We start from the raw sequence: 26,254 nt of genomic DNA on the forward strand, positions 1-26,254 counted from the left end.
TGCGAGCTACTCGCTACAAGAAACGGTACAGAGTGAAAAAATAACCAAGCGAACTGCAGCAACCTGTTGAAAAAAGAGCCTTTGGTGCTTTTTTCAGTTAAAGAGCGGAAATGAGAGCCGTCCTAGCATGGAAGGAAACGATCCGTGAGCAATGGTAGGAATCTGGGTGATTAGGTTTGCGCTGTCAGCCTCGTCCCGATGCTCAGATGTAACGCTAGGTGGTTAGCAACGGTGGTTGCTATGTAAACTAGTGTTAGCCTGCTAACTAGCTTTAGCATCGCGGCTATTCAATTATCACCATCTTTCAAATCGCTCTCATATTAGATGTCGTGCATTATGTATTTTCAATAAGTACAGTAGCTTATGATGGTTCTTTGGTAACCGATATAATCATAGACGTATGATTTCTAGTTCTCATTACGGGGTTTTTTGGGTGCTGTGCAGAATTGCGTGCTCCTAATAACATATTTTTATTAAACAATCTTTTTAAATAAGGTATTAACTTATTTTCTATTATTTCCCATTACATTCTTGTCAGGAATTAAGGTAGTTCTGTTTAGTCCAGCATTTAAAAGATCAGACTTCCCGAAAAAACAAATCCGAGTAGGTGTTTGGAGAGATGCTTTTGTGCTGTTTCAGAGGGAGAATGGAAATCACAGAGTAACTCACAATACTCTAATGCCCACTAAAAAGTTTATGTTATGATCAAATCAAATTACAATACTTGATATGTTGCAGGAGTCATCTTGGATAGATGGTTGTATCTGGATAGGAAAAATATGACTCCCCAAAAAGGCAAAAGCAGGACTTTATATACTTAGTATGATAACTGTGTTTGAGTGAGACAGTGTGGGATATGTTAATGATGCTGAGAAGTCACTTGAAACATTTTAACAGCTTTATTTGTTTTCTAATAAAAACATGCTGTAGTTTTAAATGAGATATTTCCAACTTCTTATATGCATAAATGGGAGTTAAGTTTTTTTGGTGGTATGATTCAATTAATTTTGAGCCACAGATCAATCACATTTTTCACTTTGACATTAGACAAAGACGTAGTCCAGTCCATCTAAAGTTTGACACCTATTGGTGTCCCTACCCCCAGTGGACCCACTAGGGATTTTTATTCATTTTATTTATAAAGGTTTTAATTTCCTGGCTTAAAACTCTATGCACGTAAGTACAATTGATCTGGATATAGTCAAGTAAAAGAGTGAACGTTTTTATCAGATGGCTTAACACAGTCTTTGAGCGTAAGAAGATGCCTGAAGAATGGAGAAGTGGTACTGATTTTTAAGAACAAGTGTGCAGTAACTACAGAGGGATAAAACTCGTAAGCCATACCATAGCTATGGGGAAAAGTGTTGTTGAAGTTAGCTTAAAGAGTGAGGTAATGATCAGTGAGCAGCTTCATGCCACAAAAGAGCACTACAGATGGGAATTTTGCTTTGAAAGTGTTGATTGGAGAAGTATGGGAATGTCAGAAGGACTTGAGCTGTGTCTTTGTGGATCTGAAGGAAGCATGTGATAAGCTGTCAGGAAGGGAACTGTGGTATTGCATGAGGAAGCCAGGAGTTGCAGAGAAGTACGTGAGGGTGGTGCAGCACATGTAATAGGACAGTGCAACAGTGGGGAGTTGTGTGGTACAGATGGGTTCGAGGTGAGGGTGGGATTACATCAGGGATTGTCTTTGAGCCCCTTTGAGCTTTGAAAGGTGGAGGTACAGACTGGAAAGAAGAGGAATGAAAGTAGAAGCAAGACAGAATACGTGTGTGAATGAGAGGGAGACAGGTGACAAGTTTTCAAGTAGCAGAAGTAGTTAAGGTGGACCAATTTAAATATCTGGGGTGAACCATCCAAAACAACAGACAGTGCACAAAAGAGGTGGAGGAGAGAGCACACGCAGGGTGGAGTGGATGGAGACGCGTGATTTTCCTTGTTGTTAGGTGCAAACATTTTTTGTATGTTTTGTGTGTGCGTGTGTGATTTTGTTGTTTGCACTTGTTTGTCCTTGCTAAAGATGTCCTCGTTTTCCTCAAACTCTGAATTTTATGTTTTTTTTGTTTATTCGGTCTATCCAAAATGAAAAAAAGAGAAAAAGTCAGTGTGCTATATTAAAGAAATTCCCTAATTCAATACTGAAAGAAGACACTGGAGGTCCCAAGCTAGTTCACTCCTAATTCCAGTCGCAAACCCCAGATCAGGGAGGGAAGGTTGCATCAAAAGGGCATCCAGCATAAAATCTGTGCCAAATCAAATATGCAGATCCATCCGCTGTGGTGACCACTTGGGAAATAAGGTTGCAGCTGAAAGAACCTATTAAAGAAACATTGGACACTTGCAAATTCTCACACTTATGAAACTGGAAGCCATTATTCTCCATGCTTCACAGTGAGTGTTTTCACACCGAAACAGATTGTGTGCATCCTTGCAATCTAGCAAAACTGCTGAATGTTTTCCCTCTTCATACAAACCAGATTTTTCAGTGCTTTTATTTATTTATCCTTTTTTTTTACACCAGAATTCTTAACATCTATATTTCTAATATTTCTTTCATATTTCTTAACAACATATCTACTAATTCACAGTGTTGCAGTGACATGTTTTGGCTTTATCTTCACTCATAAGTTTGTGAATTCCTCCAAAACCTTCAACAGAGTTGGAGGGTTGCAAAACCTTCCCTGTGTGCACTTTGGCAGACAGCAATAACGTCCTTGTAAAATCCACCTCCATGGCATTGCCAGAGTTCAAAAACTCCACAGGGAACCTCCATTATATGATTTCAGTGATGAATGGATCCTCATAGCTGTTGCTCGTGAACTAATCAATTTATTGAAAAACCATTTCAACACGGATCTGTTATTTTGTTTTTTTTTCTGCAGCGTTTATGACCTTGCCTTCAAACCAGATGGTAGCCAACTCATAATTGCTGCAGGGCTTCGTGTCCTGGTAAGGCTTTTCTGTTTTCTTTAGCCTAAAAATGCAAACATGTAGAGAATACTTTCATCGTTCAACTCAATTTCACCTTATTTTTTTTTTTGTTCCAGGTTTACGATGCAACAGATGGCAGTATTATTCAGCCTTTAAAAGGACACAAAGACATAGTGTACTGTGTGGCTTATGCCAAAGATGGTACTAAATTGATTTTCACTACATTTTTCTGTGTCGGTCATCTTATTTTTGTTCTTAATTCTTACTCAGTAGTGCATTCTTCTGCAGGTAAAAGATTTGCCTCAGGGTCAGCAGACAAAAGCATTATTATCTGGACTTCTAAACTGGAGGGTATTTTAAAATATACGTAAGCAGCGCTTTTACTTATTGCTTTAGTATTACAGAGTTGTAGTGTTACACCACGGTGCACAGTCTGTACTCCTCCATCATTTTTTCTTTTATTTGTTTATCTGTAGTCACAATGACTCTATCCAGTGTGTTGCCTACAACCCAGTCACTCACCAGCTTGCCTCCTGCTCATCTGGTGACTTTGGTGAGTGCACCTTAGTGGAGAACTTTGATAAATGTGACCTAATGTAAGTACATAGAGAAATTAAACATCTCAAACTTCTCATATTTTTAGGCCTGTGGTCTCCAGAGCAAAAATCTGTAAACAAACATAAAGTGAGCAGCAAAATAACATGTTGTGGGTAAGTGAAGTCTGGAGCAGCAACGTTTATGCAGCAGCAGTACATTTTCATTTGTGCATTTATGTTGCTGTGCATCATTTGCTTGCAGGTGGACAAACGACGGGCAATACCTTGCTCTGGGTATGATGAATGGAGTGGTGAGCATTCGGAACAAAAATGGGGAGGAGAAGGTCAAAATAGAGCGTCCAGGTGGCTCCTCTTCTCCTATCTGGTCCATTGCCTGGAATCCCTCCAAGTTAGTCCTAAGTTATTATAGAAATGGAAGGATGTCTCCACAGATTAACACATAGCCATGTATATTTTTGGTCTGTCCTTCCAAGATTTTGAGCCCAAATTGTGCAAAATTAGATTTCTTATTTAGGTGTAGTTTTTGTAGGGCCAGCAGGTGGCAGTGTTCAACCAGTGAGCGGTGGACCTTTCTCAATGATGGACTGAATTATGATGCCTGGGAACAGCTGTCTTTGCTCTATGATTCCCCCTACAGCCAAAGCAGAGAGTACAGCAATGAAAACTATGCAGGACCACAGAACAGGTCAATTAAGGGAAAAAGACGACACAAAGGTGAAAAGATGCGGGAAGTAGGATAAAGATAAAAGCCATAAAAGACAGTAGAGATTTTATTGCTGGGTTGCCTCATATGGGAAAGTTGGTAATCAAATTGTGGTCAAAACATGAGGTCAATCAGGGAACAGCGTTTGCTAGAGCCGCCAGAGATTCAGGGTTAATAGATGCAGAGGTACATGGGTTTATGCTGTATTCTGTCCTGAATTAAAACAGTTCTGGAAAATTAACATTAAAAGGCTTTGCATCCATTACTTTGCATCACTGAGAGAGTGACCGGCGTGTCCCCTAGCTGAAGGTTGGCTGCTCTGCTTTTCACTGTCATCATTACTTAAATGACAGATGCCTCATCAGTGCTGAATCTTGTGATTAATGCTTATGTCTGTAGTCATTTTGTTGTGTTTTCACAGGGATGAGCACAATGACATTCTGGCTGTGGCAGACTGGGGTCAGAAGCTCTCCTTTTATCAGCTCAGTGGAAAACAGGTGAATGTCACAACCTACCATAAACTATCATATTGTATGGCATTGTATTTAATATGTATTTGGTAACTTACTAATCATCATGTCATGGCTGAATAGCTCAGACACAGAGATACACTCCACATAAAGATGAGGTTGTGCTTGATGAAGAATCAAACACAGAACATGAGTTTTTATGTACCATGTGAATCCAAAAGTAAATGTGAAATTATTAATTTAGACACTGTGGACTTATTATTTTCAGTTTTGAAATCAACTTTTCAGTTTTACTTTCTGTAGACATTCCCCTCTATCCCAACCTTTAGGCTTGGCCAGTGGTGTTACCATTAAGTGGCCAAGTGAGGGCATTTAGTCTTTATATATTGATATGTTCTATTATGGATTGGTCATTTGACTTGGAACAGGCCCATTGGTATGTTACGGGTAATGGATAGGGGGTCATTAATGAAACATATGTATATTTTTGTAATGATATAGGCTTTGAGTTTATTGTAATTTTCCACTTGTCATCAGTACATTGTATTGTTTTGCACTGACCGATTGCCGATGGCGCTAACTTGCAACAGTTTTGCATAAAAATGATTAAAAACCACAAACTTAGAAAATTTTTGATTAACTATTATAGATAAAAGAAACAGTGTGGGTATGATAAACACAAGAAGAACTATCCACTATCCATTTTCTTAACTGCTTAAACAGTTTAGGGTCATGGGAAGGAGCTGAATCTTATCCAAGCTATCAAGTGGCTGTCATGCAGTGAAAGCTGGGCGAGTCCTAAGACAAAAAGACCAATTAAAAAACAAAAAAAGTAGTCACGTATAAAATTAAGCATCTTTTGCTCATTTTAGTTGCTCGAATAGGTTGGTCACTTTGTCACAAAATCTCAAAAAATATTGATTCCACACGGTGACACCAGATCATGCCTGCGTGGGTGTACAGACACCATGGTGATTTGTAATATCTATACAGTGTATACAGTATCTTGTTATCGAAACATGTTTGTTTCTAATCTATCTTCTCTGTTACTTTTAACTGTTGAAAAGGCTAAACACATGCATGACTAACCACATTTTCATGGGAAAACACCAGAAGACTTAGAACATTTTGAAACACTGTCAGTAATATGTGCTCTAACTTGCTAAAGCACTACGACGGCAACATCACAAAATTAGTCTGTTTGTTCAAAATATAACGTATTTAAAACTCTTTATGGAGTTTTTCCTGTTTTAATCAGACGTTCAGGGTCTATTGAAACCATAACAGTACATTGGAAGTGGTCCTGCTATGCTTTAATGCCCCCTTCGCAATTCCTCCTTCCTCCTAAATTCCCAGTGGGCGATATCGTAATTATAGACAAATATGCAGTGTTCATTACTCTGCCGTTATGCCTTAGGCTCATATTTTGTCATTGGCCTATTTATCTATTGAACATGCTGTTTTGATTACAACACCAAGAATTGTTCGCAATGAGAGAAAATAACTATGGATCGTCAGGGAAGCTTTATCCCAGAGTGAGGAAAACCAGATGTACCAAATGGGGCGACCTGATATGATGTTGTGCAAATGGACTTTGAAGACTGATACAAAGGAGGCTATTTAAACCAGAGAAACACTTTCTTTTTTGTCTGGCTTTTCATCGAACACTCAAAGGAATTGGTTGAATACTGAGGACTTTGAAGTGTGCAAGCCCAGACGGTGGGGAGTGCCGGCCTGGGCCCTTGGGCAATAACTGCAAGAAATGCTAGTTTTATTTTTAATGTCCTTTTCTCTCTTTGTCTCTCTCAGATTGGAAAAGACAGGACTCTCACCTATGACCCGTGCTGTGTCGGCTACTTCTCTAAGGGCGAGTATATAGTGATGGGTGGCTCTGATAAACAGGCGTCCCTCTACACAAAAGATGGTGTGCGGCTAGGAACTGTCGGAGAGCAGAACTCCTGGGTGTGGACTTGCCGGGTTAAGCCTGACTCCAACTTTGTGGTGGGTCCACAGCTTGTGAAGCCATATATCTAGAGAAATTGCTCTCACTGTGACATACGCCATTATTTAAGTGTTGTGATAGAAGAACAAGAATAAAATGCAACACGCTCAGAGCTCTGACGTTACATTTAGGGTGACATTTGATCCTCTAACAGAGTGCCTCCTTAACTGCACAGATGCACAAGCCGTTTCATTTTAAAGTAACACTTTCCCCGCTTTTCTTTTCACTGTGTTTAACTAAAAGTGACAGGAGAGATTTGGTTGCTAGCAGATTCTCTCAGTTCTGCCGTGTAGAGGCTTTAACAACAGGAACATTTTCCCACTCTCGCAGTCTGTTTTTAGAAGTGTTAATGGGATGTACTGCTACATTGTTGTCTCTTACCTAGGTTTTGGGCTGCCAGGATGGGACCATCGCCTGCTACCAACTTATCTTCAGTACAGTTCATGGCCTCTACAAGGATCGTTATGCTTACAGAGATAGCATGACTGATGTCATTGTCCAGCACCTCATCACTGAGCAAAAAGGTGCGCTTTTGCTCTGGTCTACAGGCTTCTGAGTTTAAGATAGGCTAGCTGTTGTGATGCCTCGTCAAAATAATTGTTTGCACATCTTGCAGCTTCACAGTGAGATGATCAAACAAAGCAATGCAGACAGCATTTGGGGAGATAAACTTCACTGTCATTTTCCTCTTGTCATATTATTCAAATTAATCTAATGTAAGGGCAGATGGCCTGCCTTTTTTAATGAGTAGATATCGAATGTTTTGGTGAACATCTTGCTATAATAGGATTTTCTATTTAAATGAGAGGTGACAGTCTTTAATTTCCTCGCACCAACGAGGGAGGAAGATTTGAAGGAAAAAAACCAAGGGCAAACTTATTCAACAGGATGCATCGGCTAAGATAATTAAACCTTCCTCACCCTCCTTTCATGACTACTCTCTCCCATTTATCTCAATTTTTTTCTTCCCCTCAGTGAGGATCAAGTGTCGTGAGCTCGTGAAGAAGATCGCCATCTATAGAAACCGCCTTGCCATCCAGCTGCCCGAGAAGATCCTCATCTACGAGCTCTATTCAGACGACTCCTCAGACATGCACTACCGCGTCAAGGAGAAAATATGCAGGAAGTTTGAATGCAACTTGCTGGTCGTCTGCTCCCAACATATCATTCTGTGTCAGGTCAGAAGAGATAGAGGTCCGCAGTTTTTTTTTGTAGTGGCAAAATATACAAAAACATTCATTTAAAGTTGCTTGCGTCTGCCAGAGCCTGTGTGTATTTGTATTTTCTTTCAGTTATACTTCCTCTGGTCTCCAGTGGGGCTGCTGTTCTTTGTGAATTACACTAATGCACACTTGATTGTGCAAGAGGCTGCAGTGACATTTGAGCGCTATTAATACGATGAAAGCACAGTAAATCAATGTTTAGACATTTACTTCAAGCCCAAACAGTCCAGAAATGGAATGGCTGTTCCCCCAGATGTTTCTGCCTAGTTTGCAAAAGACTCCAGCTGTGCATGTGCTCTGTCTCTCTCCCTTTCTCAACCATCTTCAAACTGGATAAATTAAGCCAGTTGAATCAGGGGGAAGGCACCATAGTCTGTTGAACCAGTGGATGTCTCTTGGGTTTGCTCTCTGCTTCTTGTCTCTGTGTGTCTGACAGTCTGGTAGGGAGGAGGAGCGGCCGTAATGCGGCGGTTATTTCCTTTTAAATATGTCTATGTGTGACAGAGGTGCTTCAGATCTCTCTATCAGGCGTACTCATGTTTCATGCCTAAAAGAACTTTTAGACCATATAAACGGGCTGTGTTCATGTGGTCTGTGCTGTATATGTCACTGTCAAATCAAATCACTGTTAATCTTTATGGCATTGCTTTCTTTAAACACCTTTTGATGCTTAAAAGAGCACTGTGTTTAGGATTTGCGAGACATTTACGAGTATGTTTGAATTGCTTAAAGGATGAGATTAACACACTGTGAAATGATGAAAACAGAAACGTTTGACAATGCTGCACCAGTCAGCGCTCCATTTGTCAAATATAATTGAAGCCTCAGCCTTCTTACTCTGCTCTTCTGCAGGAGAAGAGACTCCAGTGTCTGTCCTTCAACAGTGTGAGGGAAAAGGAATGGGTGATGGAATCTCTAATTCGATACATCAAAGTGATTGGTGGTCCACCAGGCAGAGAGGGTTTACTCGTAGGGTTAAAGAATGGCGCTGTGAGTACTCCAAGAAGATCCATTCTCACACAAAGTAACCACAGAAGTGGGAGTCATGCTCACATGCCAGTGCTCCTGGAATTTGAACATAAAGGAAACTGCTGTCCTAATGAAGAAAGCATTTTTTTTTGGATATATCTGTTACTGGAGCCAGTTACAACACAACTGATTCTCTATTCTCTGTTTGCAGATACTAAAGATATTTGTTGACAACCCGTTTCCCATCACGCTGCTGAAGCTAACAACATCAGTGCGCTGCCTGGACATGAGCGCCTCCCGCAATAAACTGGCTGTGGTGGATGAGCATAACACTCTCCTTGTCTATGACATCAAGAGTAAAGAGCTACTTTTTCAGGTCAGCAGGCAGTGGAAAGGGCGTGACGAAGGAACCTAGCTTCGCGGGCTTTGAATTGCATTTCAGAGATGCAGTGGAGTGAAATAAAATGGAAACAAGCGTGTGCTCAATTAGTTGCATTAAATACAGGAACAGGTTTACAATAGCCCAGACTTGTATGTGTTTCACAGTCACCTCTGACCTCATTATTCCTGTGTACTTGCATTTGCTTTCCTTACAGGAGCCTAATGCCAATAGTGTAGCCTGGAACACCCAGTGTGAGGACATGCTGTGCTTCTCTGGGAATGGCTACCTTAATATCAAGGCTTGCAACTTCCCTGTACACCAGCAGAAGATGCAAGGCTTTATGGTCGGCTACAATGGCTCCAAGATATTCTGCCTCCATGTGTATTCCATGTCTGCAGTGGAGGTGCCGCAGGTGGGTATTATCTTGTCAGGCTGCTCATGTCTAGAAGCAGTGATGGCGCTCCGTGTGGTGGCACAGGTCTGTAGCCAAAATGCTTCTGAAATAAAAATGGTCAAAATGTAGTAATTTTGTGTGAAATTGAAACTGATGGTTAAAATTGTTACATGGTTCTTGCTTTTCATCATATGTTACTAGGTCATTTCTAATACTTCCTAAAGTATTCATCTAGTCTTTATGAAACTGGGCTCGTATGAACTGGAATTGTATCAAGTATAAATTCCAAATGTCAAATTTCAAATCTCAGTATATTATCTCTGTTTGACCTTTTGACCTCTACCCTTACCCTGGTATTGGCTGTTATATTAGTGTTCATAATGCCACAGAGTTATACGCTTTTTAAAGCATATTAAATATTAAAGAAGTAATATTTTTCATTCTCTTCCACAATATGCTGTTAAAAGTACTGTGACTCATCGAAATGCGTCCCAGCGAAATGCGCTTAACCTTTAAATTTCCTCCGTTGTTGCTCTGCATTAGTTCTACATGTCTGCAGAAACACGTGCCACGATCCTGGTCATTTTTATCATAAATATGGTATTTATTTGTACTACAAAGAAAGAAATGATATATATGGATGCAATTTATATCAGTTACGGAAAAAAAAGTGTTTCGTAAAGATGTTTTGTTTCTGTTTATTGATTGGTTTGTGGCCATTCTTTTCCACAAATTTGTATTTATAATGCTTTTAACTGTGATGGTGTTGGCCTGCCAGTCTGCACCCATGTACCAGTACTTGGAGAGGAAGATGTTTAAGGAGGCCTACCAGATTGCCTGCCTGGGTGTGACAGATAGTGACTGGAGGGATTTGGCCACAGAAGCCCTGGAGGGACTTGACTTTGAGACTGCCAAGAAGGTCAGCTCTCTCTCTCTCTCTCTCTCTCTCTCTCTCTCTCTCTCTCTCTCTCTCTCTCTCTCTCTCACTCACTCACTCACTCACACACACACACACACACACACACACACACACACACACACACACACACACACTGTTTTGATTAAGTAAGGCAGATCTTACCATCCTTCACAAAATGAGCAATAGAAATATACAGTACCCTACTCTTCATCATGTTAACTGCAACCACTTAACGTCAAAACATGGACATTACCCAAGTTAGCCAAATCAACAGTGAAGCCACATCCTTAATCAGTGTCCGATGAAGAATTTTTAAGAAGCTAGTAATGCAAATAAGAACACAAAGCAACAGATTCTCAGACGCAATTATACTAAATCTTTCCTCTCCACCTTTTCAGGCCTTCATTAGAATCCGAGATCTGCGCTACCTGGAACTAATCAATAGCATTGAGGTAATGCTAAGTCCTCAGAGGCCTAATTTGGTTATAATTTTTTTTTGTTTTCTGTTTTTTTTTTTTCCTGGCTAGTGTATATCCTGACATCATTAAATAGTGAATCATAATTACTGTCATCATACAATAATGTCAGTAATTGTAAGGCTTTTTTCTGAACTAGACCTAAACCTCAAACAAAGGAGGAACCTGTATCCCGAGTGACCTTTTCCAGTTGAGTCCGCGCTGACATGCAAGCGCACAGCTAAGCATATGCACAAATCCTTAACAATGTGCTTGCTGAGCGGAGCAGAATCTGTTATGGCTTGGGTGTTTCTGCTTGTTCTTATTTGAAATGTGGAAATGTTCATCTTTGACAGTCTGTTTTTGTCAGTAAAATTATTATATATGGAAAGAAGTGTTTCTTTCGTTCAATAAAAATGGTGTTTGTTATTTCTGTGGCTGATGGCAGAAGAGGTTTGTGAAGATTCAACACCCTTCAGTCTTGTGTAACTCTATGTGTATGCAAAGCCACATGCATAACTGTGTGTGTGTGTGTGTGTGTGTGTGTGTGTGTGTGTGTGTGTGTGTGTGTGTGTGTGTGTGTGTGTGTGTGTGTGTGTGCATGCTAATATATGTGACTGTTAGTCTTAGCACCCAACTCAGTGTTTGTGTTGACTGATTTGTAGGAGAGGAAGAAGCGGGGTGAGAACGACAATGACCTGTTTCTGGCAGACGTCTACGCCTACCAGGGGAAATTCCACGAGGCAGCCAGGCTCTACAAACGTACTGGCCACGAATCCAGAGCGCTGAGCATGTACACTGACCTGCGCATGTTCGACTACGCCAAGGTGATTAAATCACTGACTAAAACACATGCTCTTACATATAAGATATTGTATCGATACAGACAAAAACACCTGCGAAGCATTGCATGTTTTCGGGATTTAGAGCATATGGTTTTCTTCAGCATGTGCAGTTATGCCAAATTGGGGCCCTGCACTGTGTTCAGACAGCCCCCCCTTTACTGTCTGTCTTTCATCTCCTCATATATCATCAGAATCTCTACATATATCATCTGATCTGCACACGCATGGCCAACGTTTACACACGTATCCCTGTACGACATATAGTTACAGTTGGAAGTGGGGCACAAAAGGAGAGAAATAAAGCCAGCGTCTGTTCCTACACGAACACTTTGATGAGGGGGTCAGTTGGAGCCGAGACAAATTTGTGCTTTATTATGTTTACATGCGGTGCCCCCACTTTTGATCATCACCGTTGCACTCGCATTGCTGGAGCAGATGACACAGCCATGACTCGTTCATGTATATTTGTGCTTGAGTTTGTATCAGATTGTATGTGTGTTTGATGTGGCTGCTGTATATTTATGTGGCTGTGTGGCCATCTGGTCCCTCCGGCTGTTTGTTTTAGGTAGGATGGACACTGGAGGGAAAGGCCTTGTAGCTGCCTGCTGTTTGTGTGACTCGCTTCCTCCTGTCTCACACTTGACCCACATGGTTCTGCCCATCTGAACTGGACTTTTCTTTCTCTCCTTTCAGACTACTGTTAGGAATCTGCTTTTGATAAACTGTTGGACATTACATTACATTGTTGGTTGTTGCCCATCTTAATGACTAATTATCAGAGGTGTGGACTCGAGTCACATGACTTGGACTCGAGTCAGACTCGAGTCATTAATTTTATGACTTTAGACTTGACTTGAAAAAATGTTCTAAGACTTGTGACTTGACTTGGACTTTTACACCAATGACTTGGGACTTGAATTGGACTTGAACCGGTTTACTTGAAAAGACTTGATATTTTACCCCAAATATAAAATTTAACATGCATATTATATGGAGATTGAAAATGTGACGTCATTCACGGGTAGAACCGCAAAGGATTCTGGGAACTCGTGGCAAGCGGTACTAGCGCACGCAGGCTTTCAATTAAAATCAGTCACACAGCGATAAAAAGAAACACAAAAATGTCAAGAAGCTGTTGTATTATTAACTGCAATAGCCGGTCGCATGACAGCCACGGGAAGCCGACGGGTAAAGAGATCGGTTGTTATCGGATTACGTCGTTGAAGAGAAATTGTTCGAGCCATGTTTCCGAAGTAACAAAGAGGCGACTGGATTGCAGCCATTCAAAGATCAAATATAACGTCCCAGAACACTCCAGCTCACAGGTTAGTCTGCTCCAAGCATTTACACAAAGGTCAGTCTGCTGTTGTAGTTAATGCGTCATTTTTCTTAACATAATTGGTGATATAGGTTACAAGCAAGTCTGTCGCTGAACAGAAATTGTCGCGCTATGCTCCTTTATTTATTGTGCATAAATAGTAAATTATCCTGACACAATATTGCGTTTCGCTTCTGTTATTATGGTACATTGACAAAAACACATACTTTTATTCACAGGATAAAACAGGTTTTTTGTATCACTAATTGTCCAGTACGATTACAGCATACAATATTATTGTCACTGCTACATTTCTGTGATGCTACCAGAAATTATTTCCACTACTAATTAATTACCGTTGAGCTCAAAGGTCCTATTAATAAACGGTTAACGAATGTGTATTTATGAAGACGATTTGTGAGACTGGTAAACTTATGATACGTACGATGGTCTTTCGTTCTACACGGTGCATTTCAAGGTCCTGCACCCATCCGTCGGTAAACTGTACCTGGGCTTGTTGCAGTGACCGGAAGTTACTAAACTTCATGAGTGTATGCACTCACTCCAAGAATCGTATAATTATAAATATGCATATAAATATGCTAAGATGAGATAGCTGACTTCATCTAACTAGCAAATGTTTTCCAGGCTACGTTGGTGATACAGTTTTTTTTAATGTGTATGATATTTTTGTCATGCGATTTTAAAGCTGGTCCTACAACCGCATCCAAGAATAACATGCAGCTTATCTCAGAACTGTCGGTGAAAATTATTCTTGGAGCTAAGTTTAATTGAGCTGCATTTTAAAGAGGTGCAATTTCACAATTTGTGTATATTTTCTAAGTTCACTATTTTGTATGTGTTGAGAAAAACACAGATTTTAAAATTACATGGTCTAATATTTACATTTAGCATAACTGCAACATTATTTTTTCGTTTGTTTTTTTTAAAGACTCGAAAGGACTTGAAATTCAAAGTTTCAGACTTGTGACTTGACTCGGACTTTTACACCAGTGACTTGAGACTCGACTCTGACTTGCCTGACATTACTTGAGACTTGACTTGAGACTTGAGGATAAAGACTTGAGACTTACTTGAGACTTGCAAAACAATGACTTGGTCCCACCTCTGCTAATTATTGAATGTGATGTAAAGTTTGAAACTTTCTCTCTCTTGCTGCAGGAGTTTGTTGGAGTGACAGACCCAAAGAGCTCTCGGATGCTGATGACCAAGCAGGCAGACTGGGCTAAGAGCAGCAGGGAGCCGCGGGCAGCAGCAGAGATGTACTTGTCAGCAGGAGAACATCTCAAAGCTATAGACATTATAGGCGAACACGGCTGGGCAGACATGTAGGTGTCAGTCTCTCTCTTAAACATTTTGAAATCCCGCTGCTCCTGTTTAACTTTCTTTAAAACGACCACATATGTGTGTGATTTCGAAATATAATATAAACTTATCCTAGATCTAGTTCTTCTGCTTCAAAGCTTTACAGAAAGAAAAATAAGTTAATATGCTTTAAATGTTCATTACATACATTCTCAGAGCTCTCCATCACCTTACTTTCTAGGTTTGGCAAAACTGTTGAGCCACCTACCCCATGTTACTTTTTCTTTTCTTGTAATTTCTTAAAGTAGTCTTCAGGAATAGTTCTCCAAGCTTTTTGAGGGACAATCAAAGCTCTTCTTTGGATGTTGGCATCCTTTTGTTCTATTCTCCGTGTAAGCTGATCCCGCACTGCTTTAGTAATCTTGAGGTCCAGGCTCTGAGGAGGCTAATCCATGGCTGATAGTCTTCCAATATGTGTTTTTCTCTTCAGGTGCTTTTACTGCATTGGCAGTGTGCTTGGAATTATGGTCATGCTGAAAAGTGAAGTTACTGCATATCATATAATTTCCAGATGGAATTGCATGGTGGATCACAATCTGACTGTACTTTTCTGTGCTCGTAATTACATCGGTTTTGACAAGATCCCCAACACCACTGGCTGAAATGCAGCCCCAAACCATGACTGAGACTCCAACATGTTTTGCAGATGGCTGTAAACACACATTGTTGCACCTCTGACGATCCCGCCATACTGACGATGACTTAAACCAAAGATTTCAAATTTGGATTCATCACTCCATAAAACCTGTTGCCACTGACTTTCAGTCCAGTTCTTGTGTAGTTTGGCATATATTGTCTTTTTCTAGATCTTGTCAGGTACATTTCTCAGGTCCAGTTTCAGGTTCTTGCGGAACTTGTTTCTTGTTTCATAAGAACATGCCTTTCAAATACTGTTCATCTACTGTAGTATTTTTTTCAGGCCTGCTGCTTCTTCTTTGTCCACTTGTCCAGTATCCTCAAATTTTTTCAAGGATAGGCACACCGTGCTAAGATATGCCAATTTCTTTGTCTAACAGCTCTTTGGAATCACCCTGACGAACGGTGCTATATTTAGTATTTCTTTCATAGATTGAAATAAATAAATGGGGAAGAAATGTAGTATTTTTGCAACAGGCTGCTAGTAACAAAGTGCCTAAAGGTACAATTTAACATGGGTTCTTTTTCAATTTGTCTGTTATGTGTAGATGTAGATCCCATGAGTTAGATAGCTTTTGTTTTTAATCTAGAATGATTCATGGGTAGATTTTAACTGGCTTAACAGCAACAACAATAAAAAAGCAAAACATTCCTCTGAAACTGGTCAGGCACAAGGTCTGACTAAAAATGAGTGTTAAAGCAGCCATTATCCAAAGAAAACGTCAGAAAACCTGGGGATCTATTACTCAAGACCAAAAAGATTACAATAAAGCCTATTCCTTTTTTATTTTTACTTGAGTGCTCTATCATTAGTGAAATGATGATGGGACAAAATACAATAACAGAGCAGCATTGTCCATTTAGATACAGAGACTCCTAATTTTACTTGTTGAAGTTTAAGTTGCAGTTTGTGTTTTAATTTAATAGCACAAGCAATAATAAACGTCCAGTAAATGTCATGAGTCTCAGTCACAGGCCATTAGAGCCAGATATGTGAAGGGTAAGCCATGAGGGCTAAACATGTTCCCAGAAACAAATACCTTTCCATTAAATGGGACTTACTGTGCTTTTCTTCATCTTCCGTTATATATACTGTTACAATGGCTGATGCTTGCAGTAAACATGGCCAAAGTTAATACTAATAATAATAATAATAGTAATGAAGTCAGCATATGTACAGGTAATCCCTATAAGCCAAAAGCTCAGACTTCAAACTGCTTTAACTGCTTATTTTAGGCAGTTTGACATCATACAGATGTAAGAGCAGTAATGAGAACCAGTATCCTTACAAGATTGTCTCAGGGAGACCACTCTGATTGTGAACAATCCACCCACTTGCTGCTTAAAGAAGGAAGAAATTTGTCTTAAACCATTCATTTCAGACAACTGATGAGCTGTGAGGCGGCACAAATGGCTATTATTAGATAGATAAGGATTATTTTGAACTGCAAAGCTGCTCTAGTAGAGACTAAGGATAAAAATATGGAGCTGGAAAGGAACATAAGAGTTCTCCTTTAAGGTTCTATCATACATCCATTACATCCATTATTGTTAATGTGTGTTGTGTGTCTGTGTTGTTGAAAACCAGGCAAATTGATATCTGGTGAGCATGTCAGAACTCCCTGCTGACTCCATCTGACCCACTCTCTGCACGCTGTAAGTGTCCTGTGGTGCTACCAGTGGGTCAGCGCAACTGACACTGCTGTTGAACATAGTCCGAGCTCTTTAGCCTGACTCAGATTCAGCTCGTGACCCTGACTGATTCACATTCTTTCTGGGGTCACGAGCATAGTTTGATACAGCAGGGTTCATCTTCTCCCGCCCTCTTTCTGTGTGCTCATTCCTGTCTTCTCTCACCCAGGCTGATCGACATCGCCCGTAAATTGGACAAGGCTGAACGCGAACCGCTAGCAAAATGTGCACTCCACTTTAAGAGGCTGAAACACCATGGCTATGCCTCAGAGACTTACTCTAAGATGGGGGACTTGAAGGCTCTGGTGCACCTGCATGTAGAAACTCTGCACTGGGAAGAGGTCTGACACACTTACGCACACCTGTTCAGCTTATTATAACTTATATATATATATATATAAAAAGTCCTGAGACAATCACATAAATATAATGTGAAGCATATAGGCCTGCACTTAACAAACTGCTGTGGCACTTGCACTATAAGCCACAAAGTACACTGCTCCATATTTGGGGTTTGTTCAATTTTGCAGGGATCCTCAGAAAAGTCCACTTTATTTGTCAGAGTAACCACAACTGAAAGCAAACAATAAGATAATATGGCTGCCTGATTTCTTTCTACACTGACAAACTGGAGCCACACACACTCCAGAGCTAATCATCCAGCTTTGGATTTCTCTGAATCCATGCCCACATGATGATTAGCTAGTGAGAAGCTCAAAACACTACTGCAGTGAAAGAGTATCAGCTTTAAATTCTGTTCTGCTTCCAATCAAATTCCTCCATCAAGGCGGATCATGGCAAGAAGAAAATATTGCATTTCTTTAATCCATCTGCAGTCTATAATCGAGTTAAAGGCGTTACAGAGATGCACATTGGCGATTTGCATGTTGAAACACTAGAGCCAAAAACAGAACATGAAATTATGATCACATGATTCTTGCTGTTATGTCTGTTGAAGTCTTCTTGGAATATTTAATCCTCAGAGAGGGAGAGACAGAGAAGAAAGAGCAGAGGAGGGAGGCAGAGGTTGAGAGAACTACTTGGCTTTATGTGCTTCAAGGGGGCGGGGTGGTGGACACCAAGACGAGCCAGACGGCACCACAGACTGAGTTACACCATAGGCCATATGGATGCTATTCACTGCTCCCACTCTTCTTTAAAACAAAGTATTTCTTTAAATGAATGGGCTCAAAGGGCTGAAACACACATTTGTTCTCCTTTACTGTATGGTATGACTGCTGTGTGATTCTTGGCTCAGATTTTGCCACAGGACGTTGAGCTAATTAGTCAGCGTGATAGGCGATATGTGTCCACGAAGCACTACAGCAGCTCTTTACAGTTTATACTGTCATTCGAACAGCACGAGACCTGCAGTTGGAGTTCTAATTGAGTGTGAAATCAATTTAGCTCATGCAATTTTCATTGTTCTCGGCTAATAAATAATGGTGAAGAAGTATTTGAACTTAAGGTAACATGTTTGGAAAATGTGCGGTAAGTGAAGTAGAGCCATAAATAGCCAGGGAGTACAGTGTTATTCTCTATATGTGGGACTAAAAACACAAGTCAGGCAGTCACAAGCATATGCTTCTTCTGTCTTCTGTCTCAGGCCTTCTCACTGGTGGAGAAACACCCGCAGTTCAAAAACGACGTCTTTGTGCCGTACGCCCAGTGGCTGGCTGAAAATGACCGTTTCGAGGAGGCTCAAAAGGGTGAGCTTTTACATCACCAGCAGGATTTCACTTTTGCTTTTAGTAAGCCAGTGGGAGAGGACTTATGTCACAGTTTCTTCTGCAATGCATCTGCTAGTGTTTACATATGGAAGTAATAAAGCAAGGCCTGCTCCAAAAACTGAAATGTCTCACTACTTCCTTGAGATTCTCTATATCCACTGTAAAACATGATCCTCTTTGCTCAAGCATAGCAGGACAGAGCTGGGCTGCCTGTTAACTGAATGACATGCTTCCATGCCTCTAATCACCAGTACTACAAGCAGCTCTGATGATGATTACCAACTGTAACCATAGTTATAATCAGCTCATAGATTTATAATTATGATCTCAGCAGGCATATTTCCTCTTCTACATAATCTTCTTCTGCCTGTCTCCACATGGAGTGCATGACTGAGCAGGTCTGGATGTACTGAAACTTGCCTGTGGTCATGCGTTTTGCTGATTGTGTGTATTTTAGTTTAGTATTGTGTTACTAATGATTGTAATGTGTCAAATTCTGGCCTGCCTCCTGTCCACTGCACTGGGACTTCTCAATAAATAACATTTTAAGAAATGATTAACTCTGCTTAACTCAGGTGACTTTGTTTGTTATATATTCTGGAGGTTTTAGCTGGAGCTCACTTGGTACCAAAATCAGGTTCTGATTAGTACTCCCAGGGGTTCAACAAGATTTTCAAGTACATCGTACCTAAAGCATTTCCTATTTCTTAAATTTGAAGTTGTCTTTTATTGCCAGACACGCTTCTCAGTATGTCCCCAAAAGATAATGTTGTTATCTTTATTTTGCTAACAGCACAATGTAAGCTGTAGTTGTCTGCATGGGAGCTCTGGCTAAAAGATTCTGACAATTGCTGCTGTGCTCTGCAACCTTGTCAGCTTGGTTTTTGTGTTTCTGTAAGGGGGAGGGGGAGGAGTGTGCGCCCATTACTAACAGTAACCATCAGTGTCTGAATGTGGTTTTTATTCAGTTAGACTGATGAATGTTTGCCATAATACAGCCTGACCCCTGCTGTGGTTGCAGGGGCAGGGTCATTACTGAGGTCGACTCCCTAAAGCTGTTTCTAATTACCCTCTGATTGGAACATGAAGGATAGTGGTGATGTTTATTACGGCTTTAAAGTCAAAATGTTTTGGCGTTTCATATTAAGAAGCTGCCGTCCTGCTTGGAAAGGACTGGTACTAGTTGTTGCCTGTTTTTTTTTGTTTTTGAAATGGGATGGCACTTCTTGTTAAATACTCAAGGTAATATGTGAGTTTACAAATGTGTATGTCCTATAATGTACTTTCACTTCTTTTTTCTTGGCTGTAATAATGTTATATAATTCTATAGAATGTAGTTTCATCAGATTAGTAGGAAAATTACAGACATTTTTATACATTTTCAGAGGTGTGAAAGTATTTTATTTTTTTTATTTTTTTATTTTTTATTTTTTGCAGCAATGTGGTTAGCACTGTTGCCTCACAGCAAGAAGGTCCTGAGTTTAATTTCACCATCAGGCCGGGTTCTTTCTGTGTGGAGTTTGCATGTTCTCCCCATGTTTGGGTAGCAGATGGGATAGGCTCTAGCCCCCCCTGCGACCCTGAAAAGGATAAGTGGAAGAGAATGGATGGATGGAAATATATAAATGCCCTAAAGTTAATTCTGTTCATGTAGATGTAGCATTTTCAGTGGGAGAAACATTTCCTCACTCATCCAAAAAATATATCAATGGTTTTCAATCCTAAACAGGTAATGAAAGATTTTTATTAAAGCTGAAAGTTTGTGCTCCAGTCACATCTTGATAGACGTTAGCAAGTGCTGTGTTTCCTCCCTTGAGATGCTCTGATAGGCTTTTACTACAGACACTCGTGCTCGTTCCTCCAGTTTTGTCTTCAGTAAAAGAAAAACATTCTCTCTTGCGAGATCAGGTGACTGTTGGGCCATTCCCGTTCTCACATGCCATTTGGAAACTCTTGGGTTGCTTTTGCAGTATGATTTGGATCATTATCCATTTGCACTCTGAAGTGCTGTCAGATTAGTTTTTCAACATTTGGCTGAATCTGAGCAGAGTTTATAGTCCTGTACACTTAAGCAGTCACATCATCAATAAACACTAGTGACCCAGTTCCACTGACAGCCATACATGCCCATGCCATAACACTGCTTCTTGTTCCTGAGTGTAACCAGTGGTTTGCAGCTTGTTGTAAACCCTCTGTATTTACAGTCACAAAGGCGTCTCTTGATTGCAGACTTTGAAAATGATACGCCCACCTCCCCGAGAGTGTTCTTGACTTAGTTAGATGTTGTGAAGTTGTTTTTCTTAACCATGTAAATAATTCTGTCAACATGCACTTTCCTTCTGTGGTCTTTCAGGCGTTTTTGGTGTTGATGAACTGGTCAGTGAAGTCATTTGTGCTAAAAATGAACCAGATTATTGATTTGGCCACTCCTAACACTGTTGCTATCGCTCTCTATGACAGGTTTATTTTTTTTTTTACAGCCTAATGATGGCTTCTCTCACTTGCATCGGCATCTTTTTGAAACTCATAAGCTACGAAATGAAAGCGTCACACTTAGACTCAATCCAGATCTTTTATCTGCTTATTTTGTCCTGGAATAACAAGGGAAATGTCTCACTTCGCTGTGAAACTGCAATTCATTTTGACCCTCTGAAAATAGTTGAATATGTATAAAAATGGTTTTAACTCTTAAACAGGTAACACTGTTTTTATTAAAGCTGAAATTTTGCAATTCAGTCACATCTTGATTGTTTGATTTAAATCTACTGCGGTGGTGTCCACAGGCTCAATTACAAAAAGTGTGTCATTGTCTAAATGGACTTAATTGCATGTGTCCCCAAACATAAAATAACAATTATGCTTTAAATTGTTTCTGTAAATTCAGCATTACCTCAAGAGCAGCCAGTCTGTATTTTACCACTTTTCTGCTTTTATTTTTCAGCATTTCACAAGGCTGGACTTCAGAATGAGGCCGTGAAAGTCTTAGAGCAGCTTACCCAGAATGCAGTAGTGGAGAACAGGTTCAACGATGCAGGGTACTATTACTGGATGCTGTCTATGCAGTGTCTAGATATTGCCAAAGGTAAGATGCACAGGTATCTTGAGAGCAACCAGCCATAACTCATTTTTACTGAAATGCTTAATGCATTTTTTTTTCTTTTCACCATTGTTTGTCTGAATCAGAAAGTGAAGAACAGAGGGGAGAAATGCTGAAGAAGTTTGAACGTTTTCAGCATCTCGCTGAGCTCTACCACGTGTATCGCTCAATCCAGCGATACACGGTAAGAATACGATACACCTTAAGTCAAGACAACTGTGAATCGGTGTTTAAGTAACAAGGACGACTTTTTTTTTTTTTTTTAGCTGTCAGATTGTGCGTACTTGGAAACAATACCTACTATGTAGTTAGGTAGTTTAGGTACAAAGTTCCTTCTGCATTTTCTCTCTTTTCTAACAGTCCACTGTGATTTCTGCGTACTTTTGAATCAACTTTTATACTCAAATTCATCCAGACAGCTGTGTATTTGACAAAATTAGGTCTGGCTCTGCAAGATTATGTCAATTCAAGAGAGTCACGGTTTAAAGAGAAATTAAAATATTCATAGAGGGTGTTGGGCAGGGGACAAAAGAGAGAATTAAAGGCATTCAGGTTGCAGTTTATTGAAGGGAAATATCAGCTTGAAGGAACCTCCATTATTAGGTTCTTGAAACCTCCCTGACCTCTATTACCATCAGTCCTCTTTTCCGAGCCTGCAGCTCTAACTTACTTTCAAACAAGCAGTTCTGGCTTATGAGCCCTGTATGGGTGACCTGGCCTGTGTCAGCGTTCTCAGTTTGTTGTTTCAGCTTTTTGCTCTGCTATGGTCACACCCCTGCAACAGAGAGGCATCGCTGTGATCCAGGCCAGAGCAGGAAGCCTCTATATCTCATTTTAACTCTCCCAGACAGGCACTATAGATTTGAACTATCAACTATAGGGATAAAGGGCTGTTAGTGATTTTGTTTTTTTTTAAGAAGATGCATCTTTTCCTTCAGGGTACTTTGAGCAGGAATGAGGCACTTTGAGTGGTTAGGCTGCTTTTAGATCAGGTTAAAAGATGACGGGAAAAAAAAGTTGGAAATGGAGCTTTTAAAACTTTCATCTGAGATTTCTAACACTTTGTGACCACTTAAACTTACATGTGTATATTTTTAACTGTCTTTATCTGTAGGATGAGCCCTTCAGTTCTCACATGCCAGACACGCTCTTCAACATCTGCAGATTCCTCCTGAACAACCTCACAAAGGACATACCACCAGGCATCTCTAAAGTGTATCCTAACATTTCAGAAAATGGACTTAACGTAGTGTTAGATCTCAGCAAATATTTAGAAAATGGAGCATTATGGGGGCCTCTTAATGTGGAAAACTCTCTGTGACAGATAGATACCATTCTAAAATCACGACTGGCAGAGGCAGTGATAGAGCGGTGGAAAATAGATAGACGTCGGGAGAAATCAGGAGAGTTGGCGCCACTCCGAATACCAAAGTGCTGCTGAGAGAAAGAAAAGGGGTGTTGATGGGGAGGAGGAGCCGATGCCAGCAAGAAACACATTTTCTGTTATCTAAACAAGTGCTTTGATTGCTGAACTTTGTGCAAAAGTATGCATACCAAAACACACTGAACAATACGTTTTAATTTGAACAAATACACACATACACGGTCGCGTACACCCACAGCCACATGGGCAAATCTATGTAGGCACACATCGGACTCTGGAATGAGGAAGGAAAGCGCAGCCTTGGAAGAGGAAATCAGGCCGAACAGCTGCAATCCTCTGTGGCCAAGCTGAAATGTTCCAAAAACTTTGAACTTGGATTTATAGTCTCAGCAAATTGCATTCAACTTGGTTCAACACTTAAAACACTGCACGCACACACACAAAATTGCACTTAAACAGCTCCACAATAGGACGTGCACTGATCAAGAGTCACAAAACTGGGTGTGTAGGAGGAGAATCGAGAGCGGCTGGGTAGAGGGGCAAGAACAGAAACGATGTTGAGTTTTAGGTGATGGAGAAGTGCCTTTGTAGTGCTGTTGCAGCTGCAACTCATTGACCTCTGGTTGCCACTCTCAGAGCTCCTCTAGTAACAATATGTTTCTGTATAAATACAAATAAGCAACTCGTCCTCAATTAAAACACAAAAAAACCCTACAAACAAACTAATTTATTACTTTCTGGGCATGCAGTCAGTGTTGCTGGCTTAGCGCAGCTGATGTTCTGCTAATGTAACACAAGTATAAATACGCCCACAATATTTGGAATAAGATATCTACAAAGCAGTAATTCTGTGCCAAATCTTCCCCAGGTTTATTTTTCCTTGACCTGATTATAGAAACACTTTATATGCGCTGGCCAAGCAGAGCCGACAGCTTGGTGCATATAAGCTTGCAAGGTACGCATACGAGAAGCTGCAGGAGCTGCACATTCCCTCACGCTTCCAAGAGTCTATAGAGCTGGGCTGCCTCACCATTCGTTCCAAACCTTTCCACGACAAAGAGGTGTGTGTGTGTATGTGATGCTTTTGAAATTTTAGAGCTGTGACCTTTATCATATTTGTTAAACACACCTGTGTTTGCTGCAGGATCTGATTGAGGGCATGATGTGCTACCGCTGCTCCACCAACAACCCCCTGTTGAACAACCAGGGGAGTGTGTGCATTAACTGCAGGCAGCCTTTCATCTACTGCGCCTCGTCATATGGTCACTGACACTCATACACACCGTGCGCAGTATATGCCACCAAGGAATCTGCTTGTTTTATTAGAGTTTTTTTAAATGTCGCATGTGATTTTGTACAGATGTGCTGCCGCTGGTCCAGTTCTACCTGGAGGAAGACATCTCTGATGAGGATGCTCTGTCTCTTATTGATCTAGAAGTTCCTCACACAGATCAGAGGGCTGCACGATGGCAGGATATAGATAATGGTGGTATCCTTTGATCATCAGTTATATGTTGATATATAGACAAACAAGGGTTATTAATGTGTTATAAAAGAACTACTGAGCCTTTACTGTGCCGCAAGTCTGTGTTCATGCTGTAACACAGTGCACATCTCCTCAAAATGAAGCACGTGGCTCTCCTCTGCCTTGTGACAGTTCTAAGAAGCTGTTTAGTCTGCGCTGGCCTTGATTCTGTACTTGTGGGTAAGCTGTCAGAACTAAGTCATCTTAGCTCTCGAGCTAATAGGGTTACTGAGGCTCTCCTGTCTCATCTTAATGACACTAACCCTCTGAGAGCCGTAGCCACAGCCCTAGTGCAGGGATTAACCTGCATTAGCCAGCAGACCCTCAAGGGCACTGAGGTATGCTGTGTTCTTCCAGAGCCGTGAAGTGACTGACAGCCACAGCTAATTTTGAACACTTTGCCTCTTAGAAAAGTCTCTCGGGGATAATTTTGTAAGGGGTTTTCCTGCTCTGCAAACATAATTACTGAAGACACATGCGACACAAAATGTGTGAAATGTGTGCATCGCCTTGGTTATATGTTCTCAAATAAACACAATAAGATCTCCAATCTTTGAGGATGGATGAGGGTTTGGACGATGAAGAGGAAGATCCATTTACAGCCAAAATGAGCTTTGAGGTAATAAGAAAAAGGACAAAATAGATGAGGTGATTAATATTCTGCCAAATGGGCAAGCCAGCTGGACAGGGTGAAAGGACGGAGTTTATAATGGTTCATTTTTGTGTATAAACAGCAGGGGGGCTCAAACTTTGTCCCAGTCAAGGTGAGTCGTCCTGTGCTGCGCGCCATGAGCAGGAGGGACGTGCTGATCAAACGCTGGCCCAGGCCGCTCAAATGGGAATACTTCCGCTCCCTGCTGCCTGAAGTCAGCATTACCATGTGTCCTACCTGCTTCAAGGTACGGCGTTTATAATGCATTCAGCTAGCAGAACCCAGTGTTAACCACCTGGTGTCCTCTTTGACGAACAAAGTTTTTGAATTATTTCTTTATTTTCCTGTCAAGTTGCTCACACTCTCGTGCTGTGTTTATTGCAGATGTTTCACAGTGAAGATTATGAGCTTCTGGTGCTTCAGCATAACTGCTGCCCATACTGTCGGAGGCCCATCGACGAACCAAACTGACGGTGAACTGAAAGTGGAGCACCTAATTTATACATTTTTGTCTTCTGATTACATTTTCTTTAAAACTGTGCGGTACGTTTGGCGGGTGTACATTATAGGAGCAGCTCTTTGTTATCCAAGGTTGAACGGCTGAAGTAATACCTAGAGTGTTTGTGTGTCGGTCATTACAGAGTGTAAGAAAAGTGCACCATCAGCCAATAAAGCCTGGATTATTAGGATCAGATTACCCCGGGCCAGTCAGTGATTACATCATTCACTCTGTAAATGTACAGTGTAAACATATAAATAGAAAACTTTTTTTTTTTTGGATATAATACAAAACGTGTTTGTTGTGTAGAGAATTTTCCTACTCACAACAATGAGATAATATTCTACCATCAAGTCTACAGCTTTATGCACTACAGCTGCACTGTATGTTTGATAACAATACAAGATCATCTGTTATTAAGTCACAAGAATTTGATTTTTATATGCTTGCAAATATCCTTTGAATAAATTGTATATTGGCAATTT

At 40.6% G+C, this 26,254-nt stretch overlaps 1 protein-coding gene across 1 annotated transcript; it reads left to right on the forward strand.

The window, feature by feature from the left end:
- Nucleotides 1-5: 5 nt before the first annotated feature.
- On the forward strand, nt 6-26,251 carry ift122 (intraflagellar transport 122 homolog (Chlamydomonas)). Its single transcript, XM_082518102.1, has 29 exons — nt 6-154; nt 2,883-2,949; nt 3,048-3,132; nt 3,220-3,298; nt 3,408-3,484; nt 3,575-3,641; nt 3,730-3,876; nt 4,613-4,688; nt 6,471-6,662; nt 7,049-7,187; nt 7,639-7,841; nt 8,739-8,876; nt 9,067-9,231; nt 9,452-9,649; nt 10,410-10,550; nt 10,949-11,002; nt 11,671-11,832; nt 14,351-14,517; nt 17,052-17,223; nt 18,489-18,591; nt 21,554-21,694; nt 21,796-21,893; nt 22,824-22,924; nt 23,989-24,154; nt 24,238-24,355; nt 24,454-24,582; nt 25,161-25,237; nt 25,353-25,517; nt 25,655-26,251. The coding sequence occupies exons 1-29, from the start codon at nt 111-113 to the stop codon at nt 25,739-25,741; spliced, it is 3,558 nt and encodes a 1,185-aa protein (XP_082374228.1). The 5' UTR covers nt 6-110; the 3' UTR covers nt 25,742-26,251.
- Nucleotides 26,252-26,254: the final 3 nt, after the last annotated feature.

Source organism: Aulonocara stuartgranti (assembly GCF_965226115.1).
Source record: "Aulonocara stuartgranti genome assembly, chromosome: 20".
In the NCBI taxonomy this organism is placed as follows: Eukaryota; Metazoa; Chordata; class Actinopteri; order Cichliformes; family Cichlidae; genus Aulonocara; species Aulonocara stuartgranti.